This window comes from Erythrolamprus reginae, chromosome 6 (assembly GCF_031021105.1).
Source record: "Erythrolamprus reginae isolate rEryReg1 chromosome 6, rEryReg1.hap1, whole genome shotgun sequence".
Lineage (NCBI taxonomy): Eukaryota > Metazoa > Chordata > Lepidosauria > Squamata > Dipsadidae > Erythrolamprus > Erythrolamprus reginae.
This window is the reverse complement of record NC_091955.1, coordinates 12163795-12183133: the sequence shown is the minus strand read 5'-3', so window position 1 is coordinate 12183133 and position 19339 is coordinate 12163795. Positions and strand designations below refer to the sequence as shown.

The following is a 19339-nucleotide window of genomic DNA, read 5'->3' as shown; positions in this document are numbered from 1 at the left end:
GAAGAAGAGGGGAGGCAACTGCTCCGAAGCCGCCGGAGGCAAACGGTGGTGGGGGGGGGGGAGAACAGGATCTCCCCTCCGCTCTGGGCCAGGGTCTCTGGGGGAGGCACGGGACCCCAAGGTCTCGGTTTGGAAGAAACTCAGCCGATCCTTCCCCAGCAAAGGGGGTCTCCTCTTCTTCTTCTTCCTCCTCTTCCTCCTCTGGGGCTCCTGCAGGTTTCAGATCCGATCGCTGCTCAGAAGTGGGAAGTCCAGTGTTTCCCAACCTTAGCAACTTGAAGATATCTGGACTTCAACTCCCAGAATTCCCCAGCCAGCATTCGCTGGCTGGGGAATTCTGGGAGTTGAAGTCCAGATATCTTCAAGTTGCCAAGATTGGGAAACACTGATCTAGTCCAACCCCGCTGCTCAATATAGAAGATTGATGGCAGAAAAAAGACCTCCTGGTCCAGGGGCAGAAGGCAAAGTTGGCTCTTCAATGACTTGTGGACTTCGACTCCCAGAATTCCTGAGCCAATCATGCTAGCTCAGGAATTCTGGGAGTTGGAGTCCAGCCAAGTCAGGTGTAGTAGGCAAAGTTGGCTCTTCAATGACTTGTGGACTTCGACTCCCAGAATTCCTGAGCCAATCTTGCTGGCTCAGGAATTCTGGGAGTTGGAGTCCAGCCAGTTCAGGTGTAGTAGGCAAAGTGGCTCTTCAATGACTTGTGGACTTCAACTCCCAGAATTCCTTGAGCGAATCATGCTAGCTCAGGAATTCTGGGAGTTGGAGTCCAGCCAGGTCAGGTGTAGTAGGCAAAGTTGGCTCTTCAATGACTTGTGGACTTCGACTCCCAGAATTCCTGAGCCAATCTTGCTGGCTCAGGAATTCTGGGAGTTGGAGTCCAGCCAGGTCAGGTGTAGTAGGCAAAGTGGCTCTTCAATGACTTGTGGACTTCGACTCCCAGAATTCCTTGAGCCAATCATGCTAGCTCAGGAATTCTGGGAGTTGAAGTCCAGCCAGGTCAGGTGGTGTAGGCAAAGTTGGCTCTTCAATGACTTCAATGAGTCTTTGGAGAGGGGTGGCATACAAATCTAATAAATTAATTGTGGACTTCAACTCCCAGAATTCCTGAGCCAATCATGCTAGCTCAGGAATTCTGGGACTTGGAGTCCACATTTCATCGAAGAGCCAACTTTGCCTGTCCTGGTCCATCTGGTCTGCCCTTATACTATTTCCTGTATTCCTACATCTGTTAGAAATCAAATATTCACCATGCTGATATTTTCTATTAAAAACCAGGGTCTGATTAACAGAGGCAAACTGAGAAATCATTCAAGCTGGAAGTATTTTAATGTAAAGGGACAATGAAGTAAAAGGGAACATTGTTTTTTTAAGAAAGTAAGTCCTCTTTTACTTTATTGTCCTTTTGAAAAAATTAAAATCACATAAACATAGAAGATTGATGGCAGAAAAAGACCTCGTGGTCCCCCAACTAACCTCAGATACCTGGCAGATCCAGGGCCATTTTAAGAATATGAATTAACCACGATCTTTTTACAGAAACATAGAAAAAACATAGAAAAAAACCACGGTCTTTTTACAGAAACATAGAAACATAAAAGACTGACAGCAGAAAAAGACCTCCTGGTCCATCTAGTCTGCCCTTATACTATTTCCTGTATTTTATCTTAGGAGGCATCTATGTTTATCCCAGGCATGTTTAAATTCAGTGACTGTGGATTGACCAACCACGCCTGCTGGAAGTTTGTTCCAAGCATCTACTACTCTTTCAGTCAAATAATATTTTCTCACGTCGCTTCTGATCTTTCCCCCAACTAACCTCAGATTGTGGTCCCTTGTTCTTGTGTTCACTTTCCTATTAAAAACGCTTCTCTCCTGAACCTTATTTAACATATTTAGATGTTTCGATCATGTCCCCCCCTTTCCCTTCTGTCCTCCAGACTCTACAGATTGAGTTCATGAAGTCTTTCCTGATCAGTTTGATGCTTAAGACCTTCCACCATTTTTGGTGCCCGTCTTTGGATCCCAAAGCAGGAGTCCTGAAAGACAAATCGCCCTCCGGAGATGGTGTAGAGCTCTCAGCCACCTCCTTGATTCGGAGGCGCTCGTAGGTTTAGGGGCGTAAGGGGGGATACCCCCACCCCGTTTTCCCCAAAGCAACCAAAGGGCTCCCCGCGGAGCCTAGAACAAGGCTCAGGACCCCGCACTCCACCTCCAGGGCGCACCTGCAAGCCGGATCATCGGCTCAGCGCCCGGAATCGTGCGCCCGCCCACCCCAAAAAATACCCACTCCTTCCACGGGTGCTTAGCCCTCTCTCTCTCTCTTTCTTTCCCTCTCTCGCTCTATTTCTCTCTCTCTTTCTCCCCCCTCTCTCTTTCTCTCTTTCTTTCTCTATCTCTTTCTCTCCCTCCCTTCCTCTCTCTCTCTCTCTTTCTCCCCCTCTCTTTCTTTCTGTCTCTTTCTCTCCCTCCCTTCCTCTCTCTCTCTCTTTCTATCTCTCTTCCTCTCCCTCCCTCCCCCCCTCTCTCTTTCTCTCCCTCCCTTTCTCTCTCTCTCTCCCTTGCCCCCTCTCTCTTTTCCTCTCTCTCTCTCTCTTTCTCTCTATCTGTTTTTCTCTCCCCCCCCCTCTCTCTCCCCGTGTCCCCTTTTTGGAGGGGACGACAGGACACGCGCAGCTGCTGATTTCCAAGGTGTGTGTGTATCTCCGTGTGTGTGTGTGTCAAGAGAGAAAGAGGGGGCTTCTCCTTTCCTAAAAAAGGGGGAAGTAGGGGGGGCTCCGTTTGCAAAGTTCCAAGCCGCTCCCGGAGCGCGATACCCTCGCAAAGGAAAATCAGTCGCCGCCGCCGCCGGCGACTAAACCCGGATCGCTCCTGCGGCAAGCTGCGATTATCCCCGCCCGCTTTTCTCTGGCCCTGCCTTTTCTCTCTCGGGGCGCTCCGGCTACGGGATCCGAATTCTGGCTTTCTTTCTTTCTTTCTTTCTTTCTTTCTTTCTTTCTTTCTTTCTTTCTTTCTCGCTTTCTCTCTCTTTCTTTCTCTCTCTCTCCCTTTCTCTCTCTTTCTTTCTCTCTCTCTCTCTCCTTCCTCCCTTCCTTTCTCTCTTTCTCCCTTCCTTCTTTCTTTCTCTTTCTTTCCTTCCTTCCTTTTCTTCCTTCCTTCTTTCCTTCCTTCCTTCCTTCCCTTTCTTTCTTTCTCTTTCTTTTTCTTCTTTCTTTCCTTCCTTCCTTTTCTTCCTTCCTTCTTCCTTCCTTGCCTTTATTTTTTCTCTCTTTCTTTTTCTTTCTTTCTTCCTTTCCTTCTTTCTTTCTTTTTCTTCCTTCCTTCCTTCACTTACCTACCTACCTACCTACCTACCTACATACATACATACATACATACATACATACATCTCACACACCCACACACCCGAAGAAGCCCTCGTGGCTGGAGAGAGGAGAACCGGCTGGATCGCGCGCAAACCTCTCGCAAAGCTTCCGAAGCGGCGCGGAGGTTCCGAGGCTTTTTTGGCTCGTCTCGCTCGGTCCCTCCCCCCGTCCCCCTTTCTTCCCAAAGCGAACCCCGCTGCTTTCCAGAAGGGAAACGGAGCCCCCGCCCTTTTTAGGATCCCGTCCGGCGTTTAGGAAATTGTGCAACGCCGCCGCCAGGCTCTCCCTTCCCAAAATCGTGTTATAAATATATATATAATACCATAATAAATGAATCATTAATGTATGTATGTATGTATGTATGTATGTATGTATGTATGTATGTATGTGTATATATATGTGTGTGTATGTGACACACATACATACACACACATACTGTACATGCATCCTATTTTATTTTATTTATTTATTTTATTTTATTATTTTATTTTATTTATTTGGACTTCTATGCCGCCCCCTGTTTACAATCAAATATAGATATAAAACAGCCTTATCTTTCGGAAGTTCGGTGGGTTTCCTCCGCAAGCCACCTTTCGCCTTCGATTCCCCCCCCTCAAAAAAATCCCCCACTTTCCCTTTCCCTTTCCCGGGGGTGGGGGGGCGATCCTCCCTGTCCCACCAAACCTGAGCAAAACTCCGGAGCGTTCCCCTCTTTCCGAAGCCCCGTTGCCCCCCACCAACCCAATTCGTTGCCTTTCCTCCCCGTACACCCCCCCCCCAAAAACCCACCCAGAGCCACGCGATCGAGCCTCCCCACCCCTCCACCCAATTCGTTGCCTTTACTCTCCGTACACCCCCTTTACACCCCCCAAAAGCACCCAGAGCCAAGTGATCGAGCCCCCTCACCCCCCACCACCCAATTCGTTGCCTTTCCTACCCGTACACCCCCTTTACAGCCCCCAAAAGCACCCAGAGCCACGCGATCGAGCCCCCCCACCCCCTCCACCCAATCCTTGCCTTTCCTCCCCGTACACCCCCCCCCAAAAGCACCCAGAGCCAGGCGATCGAGCCCCCCCACCCCCTTCACCCCCGTTGATGGCTACTCACCCTAATTTGACGTAGAGGACTCCGAAGCAGAGAAACACGTAGAAAATCCACTTTCGGGAATTTCTGTGCATGTTCTAGGAAGGCGGGGGGTGAGCCATATAAATAAATGAAATCCGCGGGGCGGGGGGGGGGGGCTGCAGGGGCAAGCGGCGATCCCGGGTTAAATCGACTCGGTCCCAGCCAGGAGCCTGCGGGGAGCGGACCCGAAGGGAAGCCGCGCAGCTCGCCAGCAGCCCGGGTCCTCGTCGACCATGCTGACCTGCCTTTCTCTCCCCCCACCCTTCCTCCCTTCCCCTCCCTCCCTCACGAGCTCGAGCCGAAAAGCAACACACCCCAAAAAATATAACTTCTGGGGGCTGCTGGAGCTTCCGAAGGGAGAGAGAGAGGAGGGGGAGAAACCGTCCGTCTTGCAACAGGTAAAACGCGCCGCGTCTCTCGCGACCTGTAAAAAAAATAAAAAATAAAGTAGAGCTCCAGGTGAGGGAAGAGCGCGCGCGCTCTCGCCTCAGCACCCGCCTCGCGCACCACACACCCCCTGCGCGTGCGCGCGGGCGGCCGGCCGCACCTCCCTCGCCTCGCTCACTTTTTTCCTCACACTGAGGGGATAATAATAATGATAATAATGATGATAATAATGATGATAATAATAATAGTAATAATAGTAATAATAATAATCATCATCATCATGATAATAATAGTAAAATAATATAATAATAATAATGATAATAATAATAATAATAATAATAATAATAATAAATAAATAAATAATAATAATAATAATAATAATAATAATAATAATAATAATAATAATAATAAATATTAATAATAAATAAAAAGCTGCTTTCCCGGGGGGGGCTCGGCTTCCCCAGGGGCTAATGGGGGGCACAGTTTAGAAAGGAAGGGGGGTAGGACAGGGGTGGGCTACTGCCTGGACGGGCAGGGGAGGGAAAGGGATGCCGTGAGGTAGCGAAAATGGAGCTCCACCTCAGAGCCCCCAATTTGCACTGAAAGATGTTGAAGGAAAATGCATAAGCCACGCCCGCAGTGGGGTAGTAAAAAATTTGGGAGCCCTTCAGTGGGGTAGGCCAGGGGTAGGCAAAGTTGGCTCTTCTATGACTTGTGGACTTCACCTCCCAGAATTCCTGAGTCAATCATGAAAGCTCAGGAATTCTGGGAGTTGAAGTCCACATGTCGTAGATGAGCCAACTTTGCCTACCCTTGGGGTAGGGAACCAGGCCCCCCCTCCCTGCCTTTGAGGCGGGCCAGACAATGTCCTTGATAGCCCCCCAGCCCTCCACCCGTGTGCCTGGGCCCTGGAGCAGAGAGAGCAGGCCCACAGATTGGTTTGAGGGGGGGGGAATATAATTTATCCATGGATTCCATTTATACCTCTCAAAGAAATAAAGGGAACCCTTAAACAACAGAATATAACTTCAAGTAAATCAAACTTCTGTGAAATCAAACTGTTTACTTAGGAAGCAACACTGATTGACAATCAATTTCATTTTGTTGTCAGCACATTCAACTCTGTACAGAACAAAGTATTCAATGAGAATATTTCATTCATTCACTCATGTGCTTTGAGTGTTCCCTTTATTTTTTTGAGCAGCTACCCATTCTCTGGGGCTCCTCATAACAATCAAAGTCACAGAAACCAAATTTATTTATTATTTATTTTATTTTATTGGTAACGTTTATGTGCCACCCAATTCCAAATGGACTCTGGGCGGCTTACAACAATAAGACAATATAAAATATCATCACAGTCTTAATAGAATAGAATAGAATTCTTTATTGGCCAAGTATGGTTGGACACACAAGGAATTTGTCTTTGGTGCATATGCTCTCAGTGAAAAAGATACATTTGTCAAGAATCATGAGGTACAACACTTAATGATTGTCATAGGGGTCTAATAAGCAACGATTTAAATAAACCAGGATAAAACTATTATAAAAATACATTAATACCCCTACAAAACCATATATACTCTCAGTCATTCATGGCCGCATCAAGATGACTATTTACAGGACCACCTCCTCCCTCATACCTCGCTACGGCCAGTAAGAACCCACAGAGTCGGCCTTCTCCAGGTCCCGTCCATCAAACAATGTTGGTTGGCGGGACCTTCTCTGTGGTGGCTCCAACCCTGTGGAATCTACTGCCATTAAGGCCTGACTTTTCCGGCAGACTTGGAATGACAATTGACTGAAGTATGTATTATTTTTTTATTATTATATTATAGTTTTTATTGCATTGTAGATTTTATTGTTGTATTTTATCGCTCTTTTTACTACTGTTGCATTTATGACTGCGGTTAGCCGCTCTGAGTCCATTTTGGAGTGGGTGGCATATAAATACAATCAATCAATCAATGACAGCTTCACGGCCCCAGCCTGCTGGAAAAGCCAGGTTTAAAATGGCTTTCTGGAAGGCCAGGATGGCGGAGATAGTACGAGTCTCTGGTGGTGGTTGGTTCCAGAGCATTGGGGCTGCCACAGAGAAGACCCTTCCCCATGGCCCCAAACCAGCATTGTTTGGTAGATGGGACTCGGAAAAGGCCGACTCTGTAGGTCCTTGTTGGCCAGGTATGAGGTAACAGGCGGTCCTGTATACACTCCAAATTTCTGTAGAAACTACGACTTTAGGAACCGAGAGGTTAATGCCTGGAACGTACTACCTGACTTAGTGGTTTCATCACCAACCCACCCAAAACTTTACCCTTAGACTGTCCACTGTTGACCTCACCTGATTCCTGAGAGGTCAGTAAGGGGCGTGCATAAGCGCACCAGTGTGCCTTCCATTCCTGTCCTAATGTTCCCTCTTATCAGAACTCATCTTATATATATACTGTATACTATGTTATATCTATGTATACAGTTTTCCCTCGCTTTTCGTGGGGGATGCGTTCCGAGACCGCCCGCAAAAGTCAAATTTCCGCGAAGTAAAGATGCGGAAGTAAATACACTATTTTTGGCTATGAACAGTATCACAAGCCTTCCCTTAACACTTTAAACCCCTAAATTGCAATTTTCCATTCCCTTAGCAACCATTCAGATTATTACACACCATGTTTATTTATTAAAGTTTATTTAAAAAAAATATTTATTAAAGGCAGACGAAAGTTTGGCGATGACATATGACGTCATCGGGTGGGAAAAACCATGGTATAGGGAAAAAACCCGCGAAGTATTTTTTAATTAATATTTTTGAAAAACCGTGGTATAGACTTTTTGCGAAATTTGAACCCGCGAAAATCGAGGGAACACTGTATTACCATATTATGTATATTACTTGACAAATAAATAAATAAAATAAATAAAAACAGCAAATAAGTAGAAAAGGAGCAACAATGTTGATTAAGAAAATGGAAACCATAAAAATAATGAAGAGAACTCTGCCAAAAGATAGCTCCAATGTTCACAAAATCTTGCATAGCCTCAGACTGGCTGTCTCTCTCACTCTCTCTCTCTCACACATTCACACACACCAATAAACTTGGTGGAACTTGCTCATGAGTAAGCAGCCAAAGGTTCAAGCAGGATTTGAGGGGAATTGATAAATTAATTGCATTTCTCTCTTAAGCAGCGTCAATTTCTTTACTGATACATGTATAGGAATTGCGGAAAGTAAGTTCCGTTTAACTAACTAGGATTTGTGCTGTCCAAATTGTGCTGTTAAAAAGCACCACATTTCCATATTTGTGTCCATATTGCATCTTTCAGAGGGGGGGGGGATGAAAGGACAGCACTCCCATGGTTTTACTCTATGGTTCAATAAGCCACAGCTGGCCAAAAATAAACCATAGATCGTGGTTTACAACCAAATGAATTGTAAACCAGTTTCATACTCGTTCGTATGTTTGGAAATCCAACTTTTCCAGCAGCCAACTTATTGCTCAGCAAACCATGGTTTAGCATGGTATTTATACTCAAACAATAAGCCAAAACCAAATAAATATCAGTGTGGCTTATGGTAGCTAACATCCTTTAACTAAACCAACTTCCTTTTGGGAGGCAAGTGGGGAAAATTAGAAAGCATGCATGTAGAAAGGTGAGGTAATATTTTTTGTAAAAAAGTTTTTCACCCTTCTCATGGTTAATCAAAGCCTTTTAAAAAAACACCAAATGAAGCCTAAAGGACTTTCCTGGAATATTGCAATTTAATAAATTAAAGGGGGCAGTAAGTTTATGAACTATTTATTAAATACTTACCGGTAATAGTTTTTTTTAAAATTGTCCTTCCTTCTCTAGTAGCTTAGTACGGTCCTTAATTACTTTTAAAATAGGAAATAATTAAATAGTAGGTTTTTATCCATAAATGCTTTAATCATTTTAACCATTATCTAGAACTGAACCTTTATAGCAATTGAAGAAAATTGAGCTACTTGCCTAATCTGTTATCATACTGAACCTTGTGGGTTCAGTACAAAACCTTAAAATGTGACTGTGCTCCTCAGCAAATAATGCTGTCTATCATTTGTCCTTTTAGTGGCTATTCAAATAATGGGACTTAATCAACTGAAAAAGAATCCAAGCACCTATTTGAAAACTTATCTTGGTTGGTAATCCTCTCCCACCCAGTCACATGACCTTTAAGCCACCCCATCTTATGGTGAATGTATTTATAATAACTATGATCATGATTTATCAATTTTATCTTTTATGTACACTCAGAACATATGCACCAAAGGCAAATTCCTTGTGTGTCCAATCACACTTGGCCAATAAATAATTCTATTCTATTCTATTCTATTCTATTCTAGTCTAGTCTAGTCTAGTCTAGTCTAGTCTAGTCTAGTCTAGCCTAGCCTAGCCTAGTCTAGTCTAGTCTAGTCTAACTATATTCTAGTGTAGTCTAGTCAAGTCTAACTATATCCTGTTATTTCATATTCTAGTCTAGTCTGGTCTAGCCTAGTTTATTATGTTCTAGTCTAGTCTAATCTAATATCTCCTAGTCTAGTCTAATCTACCGTATTTATCTTCTAGTCTAGTCTAGTCTAAGTCTGTCTAGTCCAGTCCAGTCCAGTCCAGTCCAGTCCAGTCTATTAGTCTATTTGTGAGCCACCCCAAGTCTTCGGAGAGGGGCGGCATACAAATCTAATAAATTATTATTATTAATTATTATCTCCTGTCCTATCCTGTCCTGTCCTGTCCTGTCCTGTCCTACCCTACCCTACCCTACCCTACCTTCTATTCTATTCTATTCTATCTGCATTCTGATTCTGTTCCATTCCAATCCATTCACTCCATCCCATCCCATTCCATTCTCCTCTGGTACTGCCACATCAAACTCAAAATATTTGTAACCTGTTCGTTTTTTACTACTATTTCAACTGCACAGTACATTCTCACCTATTTTGCATTACTGGCATGTGGTAATTCTTACAGATGTTCCAATGAATCCTTTGGGGGGACTGTGTTATGTCTTTGTTTGTGATCAGTTTATGCAATCTTCTTGCCTAAGCTGTAGTATATACCTTCTACAGTTTATTTTGGGGTTGGTTTTTTTCCAAAATGCCCTTTGGATCATTTGATGGTTGCTGTTAATGGCCTTCTTTCCAAGCACCCAATGAATAAGATAGCCAGGGCATTTCTTTATTTTTTATTTTTTTAAAAAACATTTACATATTTTCTCTTTGTATACAATAGGTGCTTAGTGAAGGGTCTACTGTCTGAGTCAATTTGTTTACATAACAGTATTAAACTCCTAATTTCTACCTCTATTATCCAACAATTGATAAGACGGATAAGATGGAAAATATTCTGTCTCCTTTTTCTTTTATCTTCAGCATTGGTCTATCCATTTCTGCACAGTCTAATGTTTTTTTTAAAAAATATCTCTTCTTCTCTAGGTGTTTCCCCATTTTCCCCAGTATTATTATTACCTGAGGGACCGCCTTCTGCTGCACAAATCCCAGCGACCAGTTAGGTCCCACAGAGTGGGTCTTCTCCGGGTGTGGTCAACCAAACAATGTCGCTTGACGGGACCCAGGGGAAGAGCCTTCTCTGTGGCGGCCCCGGCCCTCTGGAACCAACTTCCCCCAGATATTAGAATTGCCCCCACCCTCCTTGCCTTTCGTAAGCTGCTTAAAACCCACCTCTGCCACCAGGCATGGGATAATTGAGATACACTTTCCCCCTAGGCCTTTACAATTTTATGCATGGTATGTCTGTATGTATGATTGGTTTTTATAATAATGGGTTTTTAACTTTTTTTAGTATTGGATTATTGTCATATACTGTTTTATTACTGTTGTTAGCCGCCCCGAGTCTACAGAGGGGGGCGGCATACAAATCCAATAAATAAATAGATAGATAGGTAGATAGATAGATAGATAGATAGATAGATAGATAGATAGATAGATAGATAGATAGATAGATAGATAGATAATGCAAATTACAATTCTTGCTGCTGTTGAAACATGTAATATTAAATAGATATTCCCTTTATCATATTTTTCTGATATTGTGCCTAACAAAGATGGCATAGCATTTCTATGTCACCTCCTCTCCCCACTTCCATCTCTGAGAAAAGGGCCTGTCTGCTTCTTCCCAATAAAAGGGTTAAAACCATATGCTTCCTCGGTTAACCAGGAAGCCTCTTATCAATCGGCCAAAGTGGTTATAAGGTGCAATCTACAGCCATCCAACCCCCTCTTTTGAAAACCACCCAATGGCAATGTGTAAATAGAGTAGATGCTAATAAAGATAGTTCCCTTCTCTGCTTCTCTTTTTAATCTTCTAGGGATGCCCCTGTTCAGAGCTAAGTGTGAATAGTGATAACAACCAACCAACCCACCCCCCAATCCTGGAGCCAAGTGATTGCTCATTATTTACCCCTAAAGGGCTTCCAGGTGGCACTTCCTCCAGGTCCAGGCTGCCCCATCAATCTTAACTTCAGGGCATAATTGACCATTGCAAAGATGTTGATCTGCTTTCCACCAGACAGGTTTAAATCGAAATGTTACTCAGGGAAGAAACCTACCTTCTTCCCAGACACTGAAGTTAAAGGTTCCTTCCCTGGGCATCTTCTTTGTTTTCAAGTTTGTCTGGGACAGTGCTTCTCAAATAGTGGGGCATGCCCCCCCTCGGGGGGGCACGGAGTGATGCCAGGGAGGGGACGTGACCCCGGGAATGTGCTTTTTTGGCCGCAGCAAGTAGCACAAAGCACAGAGTAGGACATATGCAGTGCAGATAATAAACCTTAAGAGACACCATGGAAAAATATTTAACAGGGTTGAAAAGAAAGGAGGAGAGAGACGGAGCTAATGAGACAAACGTAAGTCTCCTGAAAGCTAAGATGAGGAAATATGACGAAGTGTATGTAGCGCTTGGCTTCAATGTGACTACGGTGGGAGACGAGGAAAGACCGGTATGTTTACTGTGTCTAAAAATGTTGGCAGCGGACAGCATGAAGCCAAATAAATTAAGGCATCACTTAAACACATTACACCCCAATCACGCTGATAAGCCGCTTCAGTTTTCTCAGCAAAAACATGCCAAATATTGCAAACAATTGTCCCGGCGGAAAGTTGGGAGGGGGGAATGTTTACTTCTTCCTGGGAGGGGGCGTAACAGAAAATAATTGAGAAGCACTGCTCTAGGACAATGCTTCTCAATTATTTTCTGTTACCATGCCCCCCCCCAGGAAGAAGTAAACATTTCACACACACCCCAACACCACTCACTATGAGTGCCGGTGGAGGCAGTACTTATGGGCCAGGCCAGCAACTCCAAAACATCTGCTTGTTTAAACTCTCCTGGCCCCATGTCAAAAGAGGGCCCTAACCACGGTAGCCTATGCCTGCCTAACTGAAAACAGGCTCCACTGAGTTCAGTGTGACCTACTCCCAGGTAAGTGGGTAGAGCAGCCTTCCCCAGCCAACAGTTTGCTTGCAACTTATAATGAGTGAAATAATACATACTAACACTCATCCTTGCGCGAAATTAGGCTTCTGTGCATGTGCAGATGCTGAATCCTGCACGGGGGCACGGGGGTGCGCATGGGTGGGGGCATGAACTCCCAGCCCGTTCCGGCAGGCCACATTTCTCAACTGTCCTCTGGACACAACACCTACATACATATTTATATATATATATATATATATATATATATATATATATATATATATACGCATATATATATATGTTCTAAGGCGAACAAGGACAGAAACACCAGCCTGAAGATGATGAGTGGGACCTCATCGAAACGTCGCCAGAACTTTCCAAATCCTACACGGGAAGAAACCCGAATATACCAAGACCATCATACCTGTACCCGTGAATATATATATATATTCGTAGATTTTCACGGGTACAGGTATGACGGTCTTGGTATATTCGGGTTTCTTCCCGTGTAGGATTTAGAAATTTCTGGCGACATTTCGACGAGGTCCCACTCGTCATCTATCACATATATTTTTGCTGAATATGAAAATTAAGGGAGACTAGGATAGATCTGTTTCGGCCTTATTTTGGCCTCATCAGCTAGCCATACCCACTGGGACTTGAACCTGCAACCTTTGCCTTGTAAGGCAGAGAATTATCCTCTAGGCTACAGTATCCAATGCCTTCAGCTCTGCACCAGGGAAGGGTTACATATTTTTGTGTCGAATCACCCTGGTGTATTGAAGGAACATCACAGCTCCTTATTTGCCTCTCGGCCCAACCCAGGGCCATTTCCAAGGCAGTTAATTTTATAGATAGCCGACAATTCTATCTGTATGTGTCACTTTTTTTTTTTTTGCTGAATTTGAAAATTAAGGGAGACTAGGATATATATATATATGCATTTGTCTTTGGTGGAGAAAAAAAATTTTTTTTCAAAAAAAAAAAAAACCAGGACTCTCCAAAGGAAATATTCATATAACCTACACACACACACACACACACAATGCAGACCACCCAGTGACACAACTCTGCTTGCACTTTTTCCAAGCAATCTGGTAGAATCCATGAACGAAAGACAGTTTAGGTAGCCGGGCAATTCTTCCAAGAAGCATTTTGCTGGGATAAAAATCCAGGCAAAAGGACTCCTTGAATCCGCCTCAGGAGGAGGCAACACACACACAACCTCCCTGCCTCTCCGGGTGAACAAAATGCAGTGAGGCTTTGCTTTGCTTCTTTCCTTTCTTCCCCTTCGGGAAAGTGCCAAGGAGGCCTCTGGAGCAGGGGAGAAGCCAAGCCACACCAGCCCCAGTGGCTCAGCCCTAAGAAATGCCGCTAATCCTGCAAAGGCTTTTGGGATGGGAGCAGAGCTCTGCAGCATTTCTTCAGTTCCTCTTCACAGGCGCTGGGGACCTGGCCCCAGATTTGCTCCAGGCTTTCTTATCAGGTTGGGAGAAAGCATCTTTCACCCTGGAATTTCAATACAAGCGTTACTCATTGCCCCGGGAAACTTCAAACTCTTCCACTTTGATGAAATAGGATATGATAGGAGAAACTCAGGTTCTGGGCATGCTCTTACAAGTGATTTCTGTTTTCCTCTTCTTCTTCTTCTTCTTCTTCTTCTTCTTCTTCTTCTTCTTCTTCTTCTTCTCCTCCTCTTTCTTCTCTTCTTCTTCTTCTTCTTCTTCTTCTTCTTCTAATTCTAATTCTAATTCTTCTACTTCTAATTCTAATTCTTCTTCTTTTCTTCTTCTTCTCCTCCTCCTCCTTCTCCTCCTCTTCTTCTCCTTCTCCTTCTCTTTTTTCTCCTCCTTCTTTTCCTTCTCCTTCTTCTCCTCCTTCTCTTCTTTCCCCTCCTTCTCCTTCTTCTCCTTCTCCTTCTCCTCCTCCTCCTCCTTCTTTTTCTTTCTTCTCCTCCTGCTCCTTCTCCTTCTCCTCCTTCTCCTCCTTCTCCTGCTCCTTCCTCTTCTGTTTTCCTTCATCTCTTTTTTCTCCTCCTTCTCCATTTCCTTCTCCTTCTTCTCCTCCTTCCCCTCCTCCTCCTTCTTCTCTTCCCCCTCCTCCCCCTCTTCCTCCTCCCCCCTTTCCCTCCCCCTCTTCTATTTATTTAGTTATTTAGTTATTTAGTTATTTAGTTATTTAGTTATTTAGTTATTTAGTTATTTAGTTATTTAGTTATTTAGTTATTTAGTTAGTTAGTTAGTTAGTTAGTTAGTTAGTTAGTTAGTTAGTTAGTTAGTTAGTTAGTTGATTTTTATGCCGCCCTTCTCCTTAGGCTCAGGGAGGCTTACAACATGTTAGCAATAGCCCCTTTTTTAGCAGAGCCAGCCTACTTCCCCCACAATCCGTGTCCTACAGACATAACAATTTCTAGTCCCAAACCAACTTAGCTTTCACAGTTCTGGGCCTGACAACGGGATGCTACCTCCTGCTCAGCAATTTCCTGCTCCAAATATTTGGTTGCCATCCAAGGTGAACTAAAACCCAAAGGCAGGTGGTGGCCATAGAACAGAGCACCGGGCAGGTAGCTATATTAGAATTAGATAATCATCAAGATCCCTTCTTCCACCATTTATATTCTAGGAAGAAGAGGCATGGGACCATTCAACGCCCGTAGTCAGGAGGAGTATTATCCAAGTGATAGAAGAAATGTGGTTGAGTCTATGGGGGCAAGGACCTCCAAGCAGGAATATCTAAGGGGCAAGGAGTCAAAATAGTCCTTGCTGACTTTCTGTGGGTTTTGCCTTCATGATACCACTCTCTATTTTGCACATAAATAGCATACCCTGCCCAGCTCTAAAACATGAACAAACCGCATCTACAATAAGACAATGATTTTTCTGCAGTTGCTGATAACTGAGTAATGAAATGCAGATGTCCAGACTGAAATCTCTGGCACCCTCAGCTATTCTGCCACAAGTCTTCAGGTAGTCCCAAACCCATTCACTGTGATGGGAATATAAGAAAAGGCCAACCCCTATGTCATCAATACACCTGTTTCACTCGTGGTGCGCTATTGTGATATCCAATATAGCAATAGCACTTAGGAATAGCTATTTGTTTCTTTCTTTCTTTCTTTCTTTCTTTCTTTTTTTCTTTCTTTCTTTCTTTCTTTCTTTCTTTACTTACTTACTTACTTACTTACTTACTTACTTACTTACTTACTTACTTACTTACTTACTTATTTGATTTGTATGCCGCCCCTCTTCGTAGACTTCGTAGATTTAGGCTTATATGGAACTGGAAAAGGTGCAAAAAAGGGCAACAAGTATGATCAAGGAAATGGAGCCCCTCCCAGGTTGCAATGCCTTGGTCTCTTCATCCTTGAAAGACGGCGTTTAAGGGGTGACTTGATTGAAGTGTATAAAATCAGGCATGGGATAGAAAAGGTGGATAGAGAAAAATTATTTTCTCTATCACACAATACTAGGACAAGGGGGCACTCCCTAAAGCTCATAGGTAAGAAAGTGAGGACAAATAAAGGGAATTATTTCTTCACCCAGAGGGTCGTTGGTTTATGGAATTCACTTCCAGGAGAGGTCGTGACAGCTGTCAGCCTGGATAGCTTCAAGGCAGGATTAGACAGATTCAGGAGAGATGCCAAGTGTATCGGTGGTTATTGAAAGGGATGTCCAAGTGCCGCCTCTATGTTGGTTGAGGCAGGCAGGATTCCCTTGAGTACCATTTGTTGGGGGTCGAGGGAAAGGGAGGGTTTTGCCTTCTCTTTCTGCTCAAGATCCCCATGGACAATTGGTGGGCCACTGTGTGACACAGAATGCTGGACTCAATGGGCTTTGGCCTGATTCAGCGTGGCTCATCTTATATTCTTATGTTCTTACATTATATACCACTTCATAGTGCTTTTACAGCATTCTCTAAGTGGTTTACAGAATCAGTGTATTGCCCCCAACAATCTGGGTCCTCATTATTGTATACTCACTTTAGAAGGATGGAAGGCTGAGTCAACCTTGAGCCGGTGGTGGGATCTGAACTGTTGAACAACAGCTAGCAGTTAGTTAAAGTAGCCTGCAGTGCTGCACTCTAACCACTATGCCACCCCAGCTCTTTTTACTGTAAAATATTACTGTTTGCTCCAAAACAAGGCATTTCGGAGAAAACAAAATGACTTTCAGTTAAAAACTGAATTAATTACAAGGGTTCCAAATAAATATATCTGCATAGAGCACGCAGGGGTCTCCAACCTTGGCAACTTTAAGCCTGGTGGACTTCAACTCCCAGAATTCCTCAGTCAGCTTTGCCAGTGTTCCCTTTACAACCACGATCAGGTTTGGGGCCCCAAAAATGCTTAGGTCTGATCATGTCTTGGATTTGTTTTTTTAACAGTCCCCCATTGATCTAGAGACATTCCCAACTAAAAGCCTTGCAGACACAACAATCTCCATTTGTTTTTTAACACACTCAGGCTGCTGGGGGTTCGCAGAGATTTGGGAGAACCGCTAGCTAAGTTTCTGTGAACCCCCAAATCCCACTCCTAGCTGGCCCTGTCCGTCCATCCCAGGAGTCCCCATTTGGCCCATTTTAGATGCAGGTAAGTGCAAGATGTATATGGAGGCTTGGGGAGGGCAAAAACAGGCCTACGGGAATTTGGGAAGGGCAGAAATGGGCCCATTTCCTGCCTCCAGAGGGCCTCTGGTGCCTGGGGATGCCATTTTAGCCCTCTTGGAGGCTCAAGGAAAGCCTCCGGAGCCCGAGGAGTGCAAAAACGCCCCTCCATGTTGCAAGGGGCCAATTAGGCCACACCTAATTTGGCCACACCCATCCAGCAACCAGGCAGAGAATCTTGCTAAAATTTTTGAAGCCCACCTCTGAACACACTCCTGGACAATTGGGGATGAAATCCCACAACTTTTTGTAGCATTAGTTGTGTGGGCAATAGGGTGGGTAGAAGCCACAGAAAAAGATGGTTCAACATTTCTCCTATTAAAAATATGAACAAATGCTAAAGATCTGAATTATACCAGCCATAAAGCCAGATAGTGCAACCCTAACCTGGACTGTTTGTTTGTTTGTTTGTTTGTTTGTTTGTTTGTTTGCTTGTTTGTTTGTTTGTTTGTTTGTTTGTTTGTTTGTTTGATTGATTGATTGATTGATTGATTGATTGATTTTTATGCCACCCTTCTCCTTAGACTCAGGGCGGCTTACAACATGTTAGCAATAGCACTTTTTTAACAGAGCCAGCCTATTGCCCCCACAATCCGGGTCCTCATTTTACCCACCTCGGAAGGATGGAAGGCTGAGTCAACCTTGAACCGCTGACCTTCAGATCTACAAGTCAGCTTCAGTGGCCTGCAGTACAGCACTCTACCTGCTGCGTCACCCCGGCTCCATTCCATTCAGAGTATAAGTAAAAAATCTATTTCTATGGGGAAACATCTTGATAGAGGGAAGAAGTGTGTTTGTTTGTTTGTTTGTTTGTTTGTTTGTTTGTTTGTTTGTTTGTCAAATGTGTACAAGATAGCATAGGAAGATAGCATAGGAATAGGAAAGTGAACACAAGAACAAGGGGGCACAATCTGAGGTTAGTTGGGGGAAAGATCAGAAGCAACATGAGAAAATATTATTTGACTGAAAGAGTAGTAGATGCTTGGAACAAACTTCCAGCAGACGTGGTTGGTCAATCCACAGTAACTGAATTTAAACATGCCTGGGATAAACATATATCCATCCTAATATAAAATACAGGAAATAGTATAAGGGCAGACTCGATGGACCACAAGGTTTTTTTCTGCCATCAATTTTCTATGTTTCTATAGCAGGTATATATATAAACATAAACAAAGGAAGTAACTACAGATCAATAGGGACATCAGGACAAGCACACGCTGGTGCTTTTATGAACACCCCCTTGATGGACCTCTTAGGAATGGGTCCGTGGTAGACAGTTGGAGGTTGAAGCTGTGGGTGTTTGAGGCTGTCACAACAGAGGTGGGTGGAGCATTCCAGGCATTGACCACTGAAGTCATATTTTCTGCAATCGCATTTTGAGCGGTTCACCTTGAGTTTGTATCTATGGTTTGCCTGTGTGTTATTGTGGTGGCCAAGCTGAAGAAGCTGTTGATAGGTAAGACCTTGTAGCAAACAACTTTGTGTACTATGCTTAGATCAGGCTGCAGGCGGTGCAGTTCCAGATTGTCCAAGCCCAGAATTTCAAGCCTGGTGGCTTAAGGGATTCTATTGTAAGTAGAGGTGTGGAGTATTCTTCTCATGAACCTGCTCAATCGTGTTAATGTCCGATGTACAGTACCTCAGACTTCCTTTGAGCAAAACTGGTTTTTGTGGTTCAGAGTCCACTGTTTCAGATTGTATTTGTAAAAAGAGTTATCAAATCATCCTTGCTGAAGGGACATAGACTAGAATAGATTTTTTATTGGCCAAGTGTGATTGGACACACAAGGAATTTGTCTTGGTGCATATGCTCTCAGCGTACATGAAAGAAAAAGATACATTTGTCAAGAATCATGTGGTACAACACTTAATGATTGTCATAGGGGTCAAATAAGCAATGAAGAAACAATCAATATTAATAAAAATCTTAGGATACAAGTTACAGTCATACAGTCCTAAGTGGGAGGAAAAGGATGATAGGAATGATGAGAAAAACTAGTAGAATAGAAGTGCAGATTTAGTAAAAAGTCTGACAGTGTTGAGGGAATTATTTGTTTAGTAGAGTGATGGCGTTCGGGGGAAAACTGTTCTTGTGTCGAGTTGTCTTGGTGTGCAGTGCTCTGTAGCGACGTTTTGAGGGAAGGAGTTGAAACAGTTTGTGTCCAGGATGCTAGGGGTCAGTAAATATGTTCACAGCCCTCTTTTTGACTCATGCAATATGGCCAAGTTTTGCACCAGTAGCCAAAGAGTCCGACAGTAGCCAAGGAAAATCTCTCCCAAAGAATTTTAGGCTAAGGTGGAGACAGTTTGACTCCACCAATCATGTAAAACAATCTCTTTGTTTCAGATTT

At 43.8% G+C, this 19339-nt stretch overlaps 1 protein-coding gene across 2 annotated transcripts in view; it reads right to left on the bottom strand.

Annotated features, from left to right (window-relative positions):
- The window catches only part of WNT7B (Wnt family member 7B), a 170582-nt gene extending 165566 nt beyond the window's left edge, over positions 1–5016 (bottom strand). Inside the window, exon 1 of one of the 2 annotated variants that reach the window (XM_070755259.1) lies at positions 4476–5016. In XM_070755259.1, the coding sequence (XP_070611360.1) occupies positions 4476–4546 (71 nt within the window). In that variant the 5' untranslated portion in view covers positions 4547–5016. The remainder of the gene's footprint in view (positions 1–4475) is intronic. The other variant, XM_070755258.1, reaches the window with a different exon arrangement.
- Between the last annotated feature and the right edge of the window lie 14323 nt (positions 5017–19339).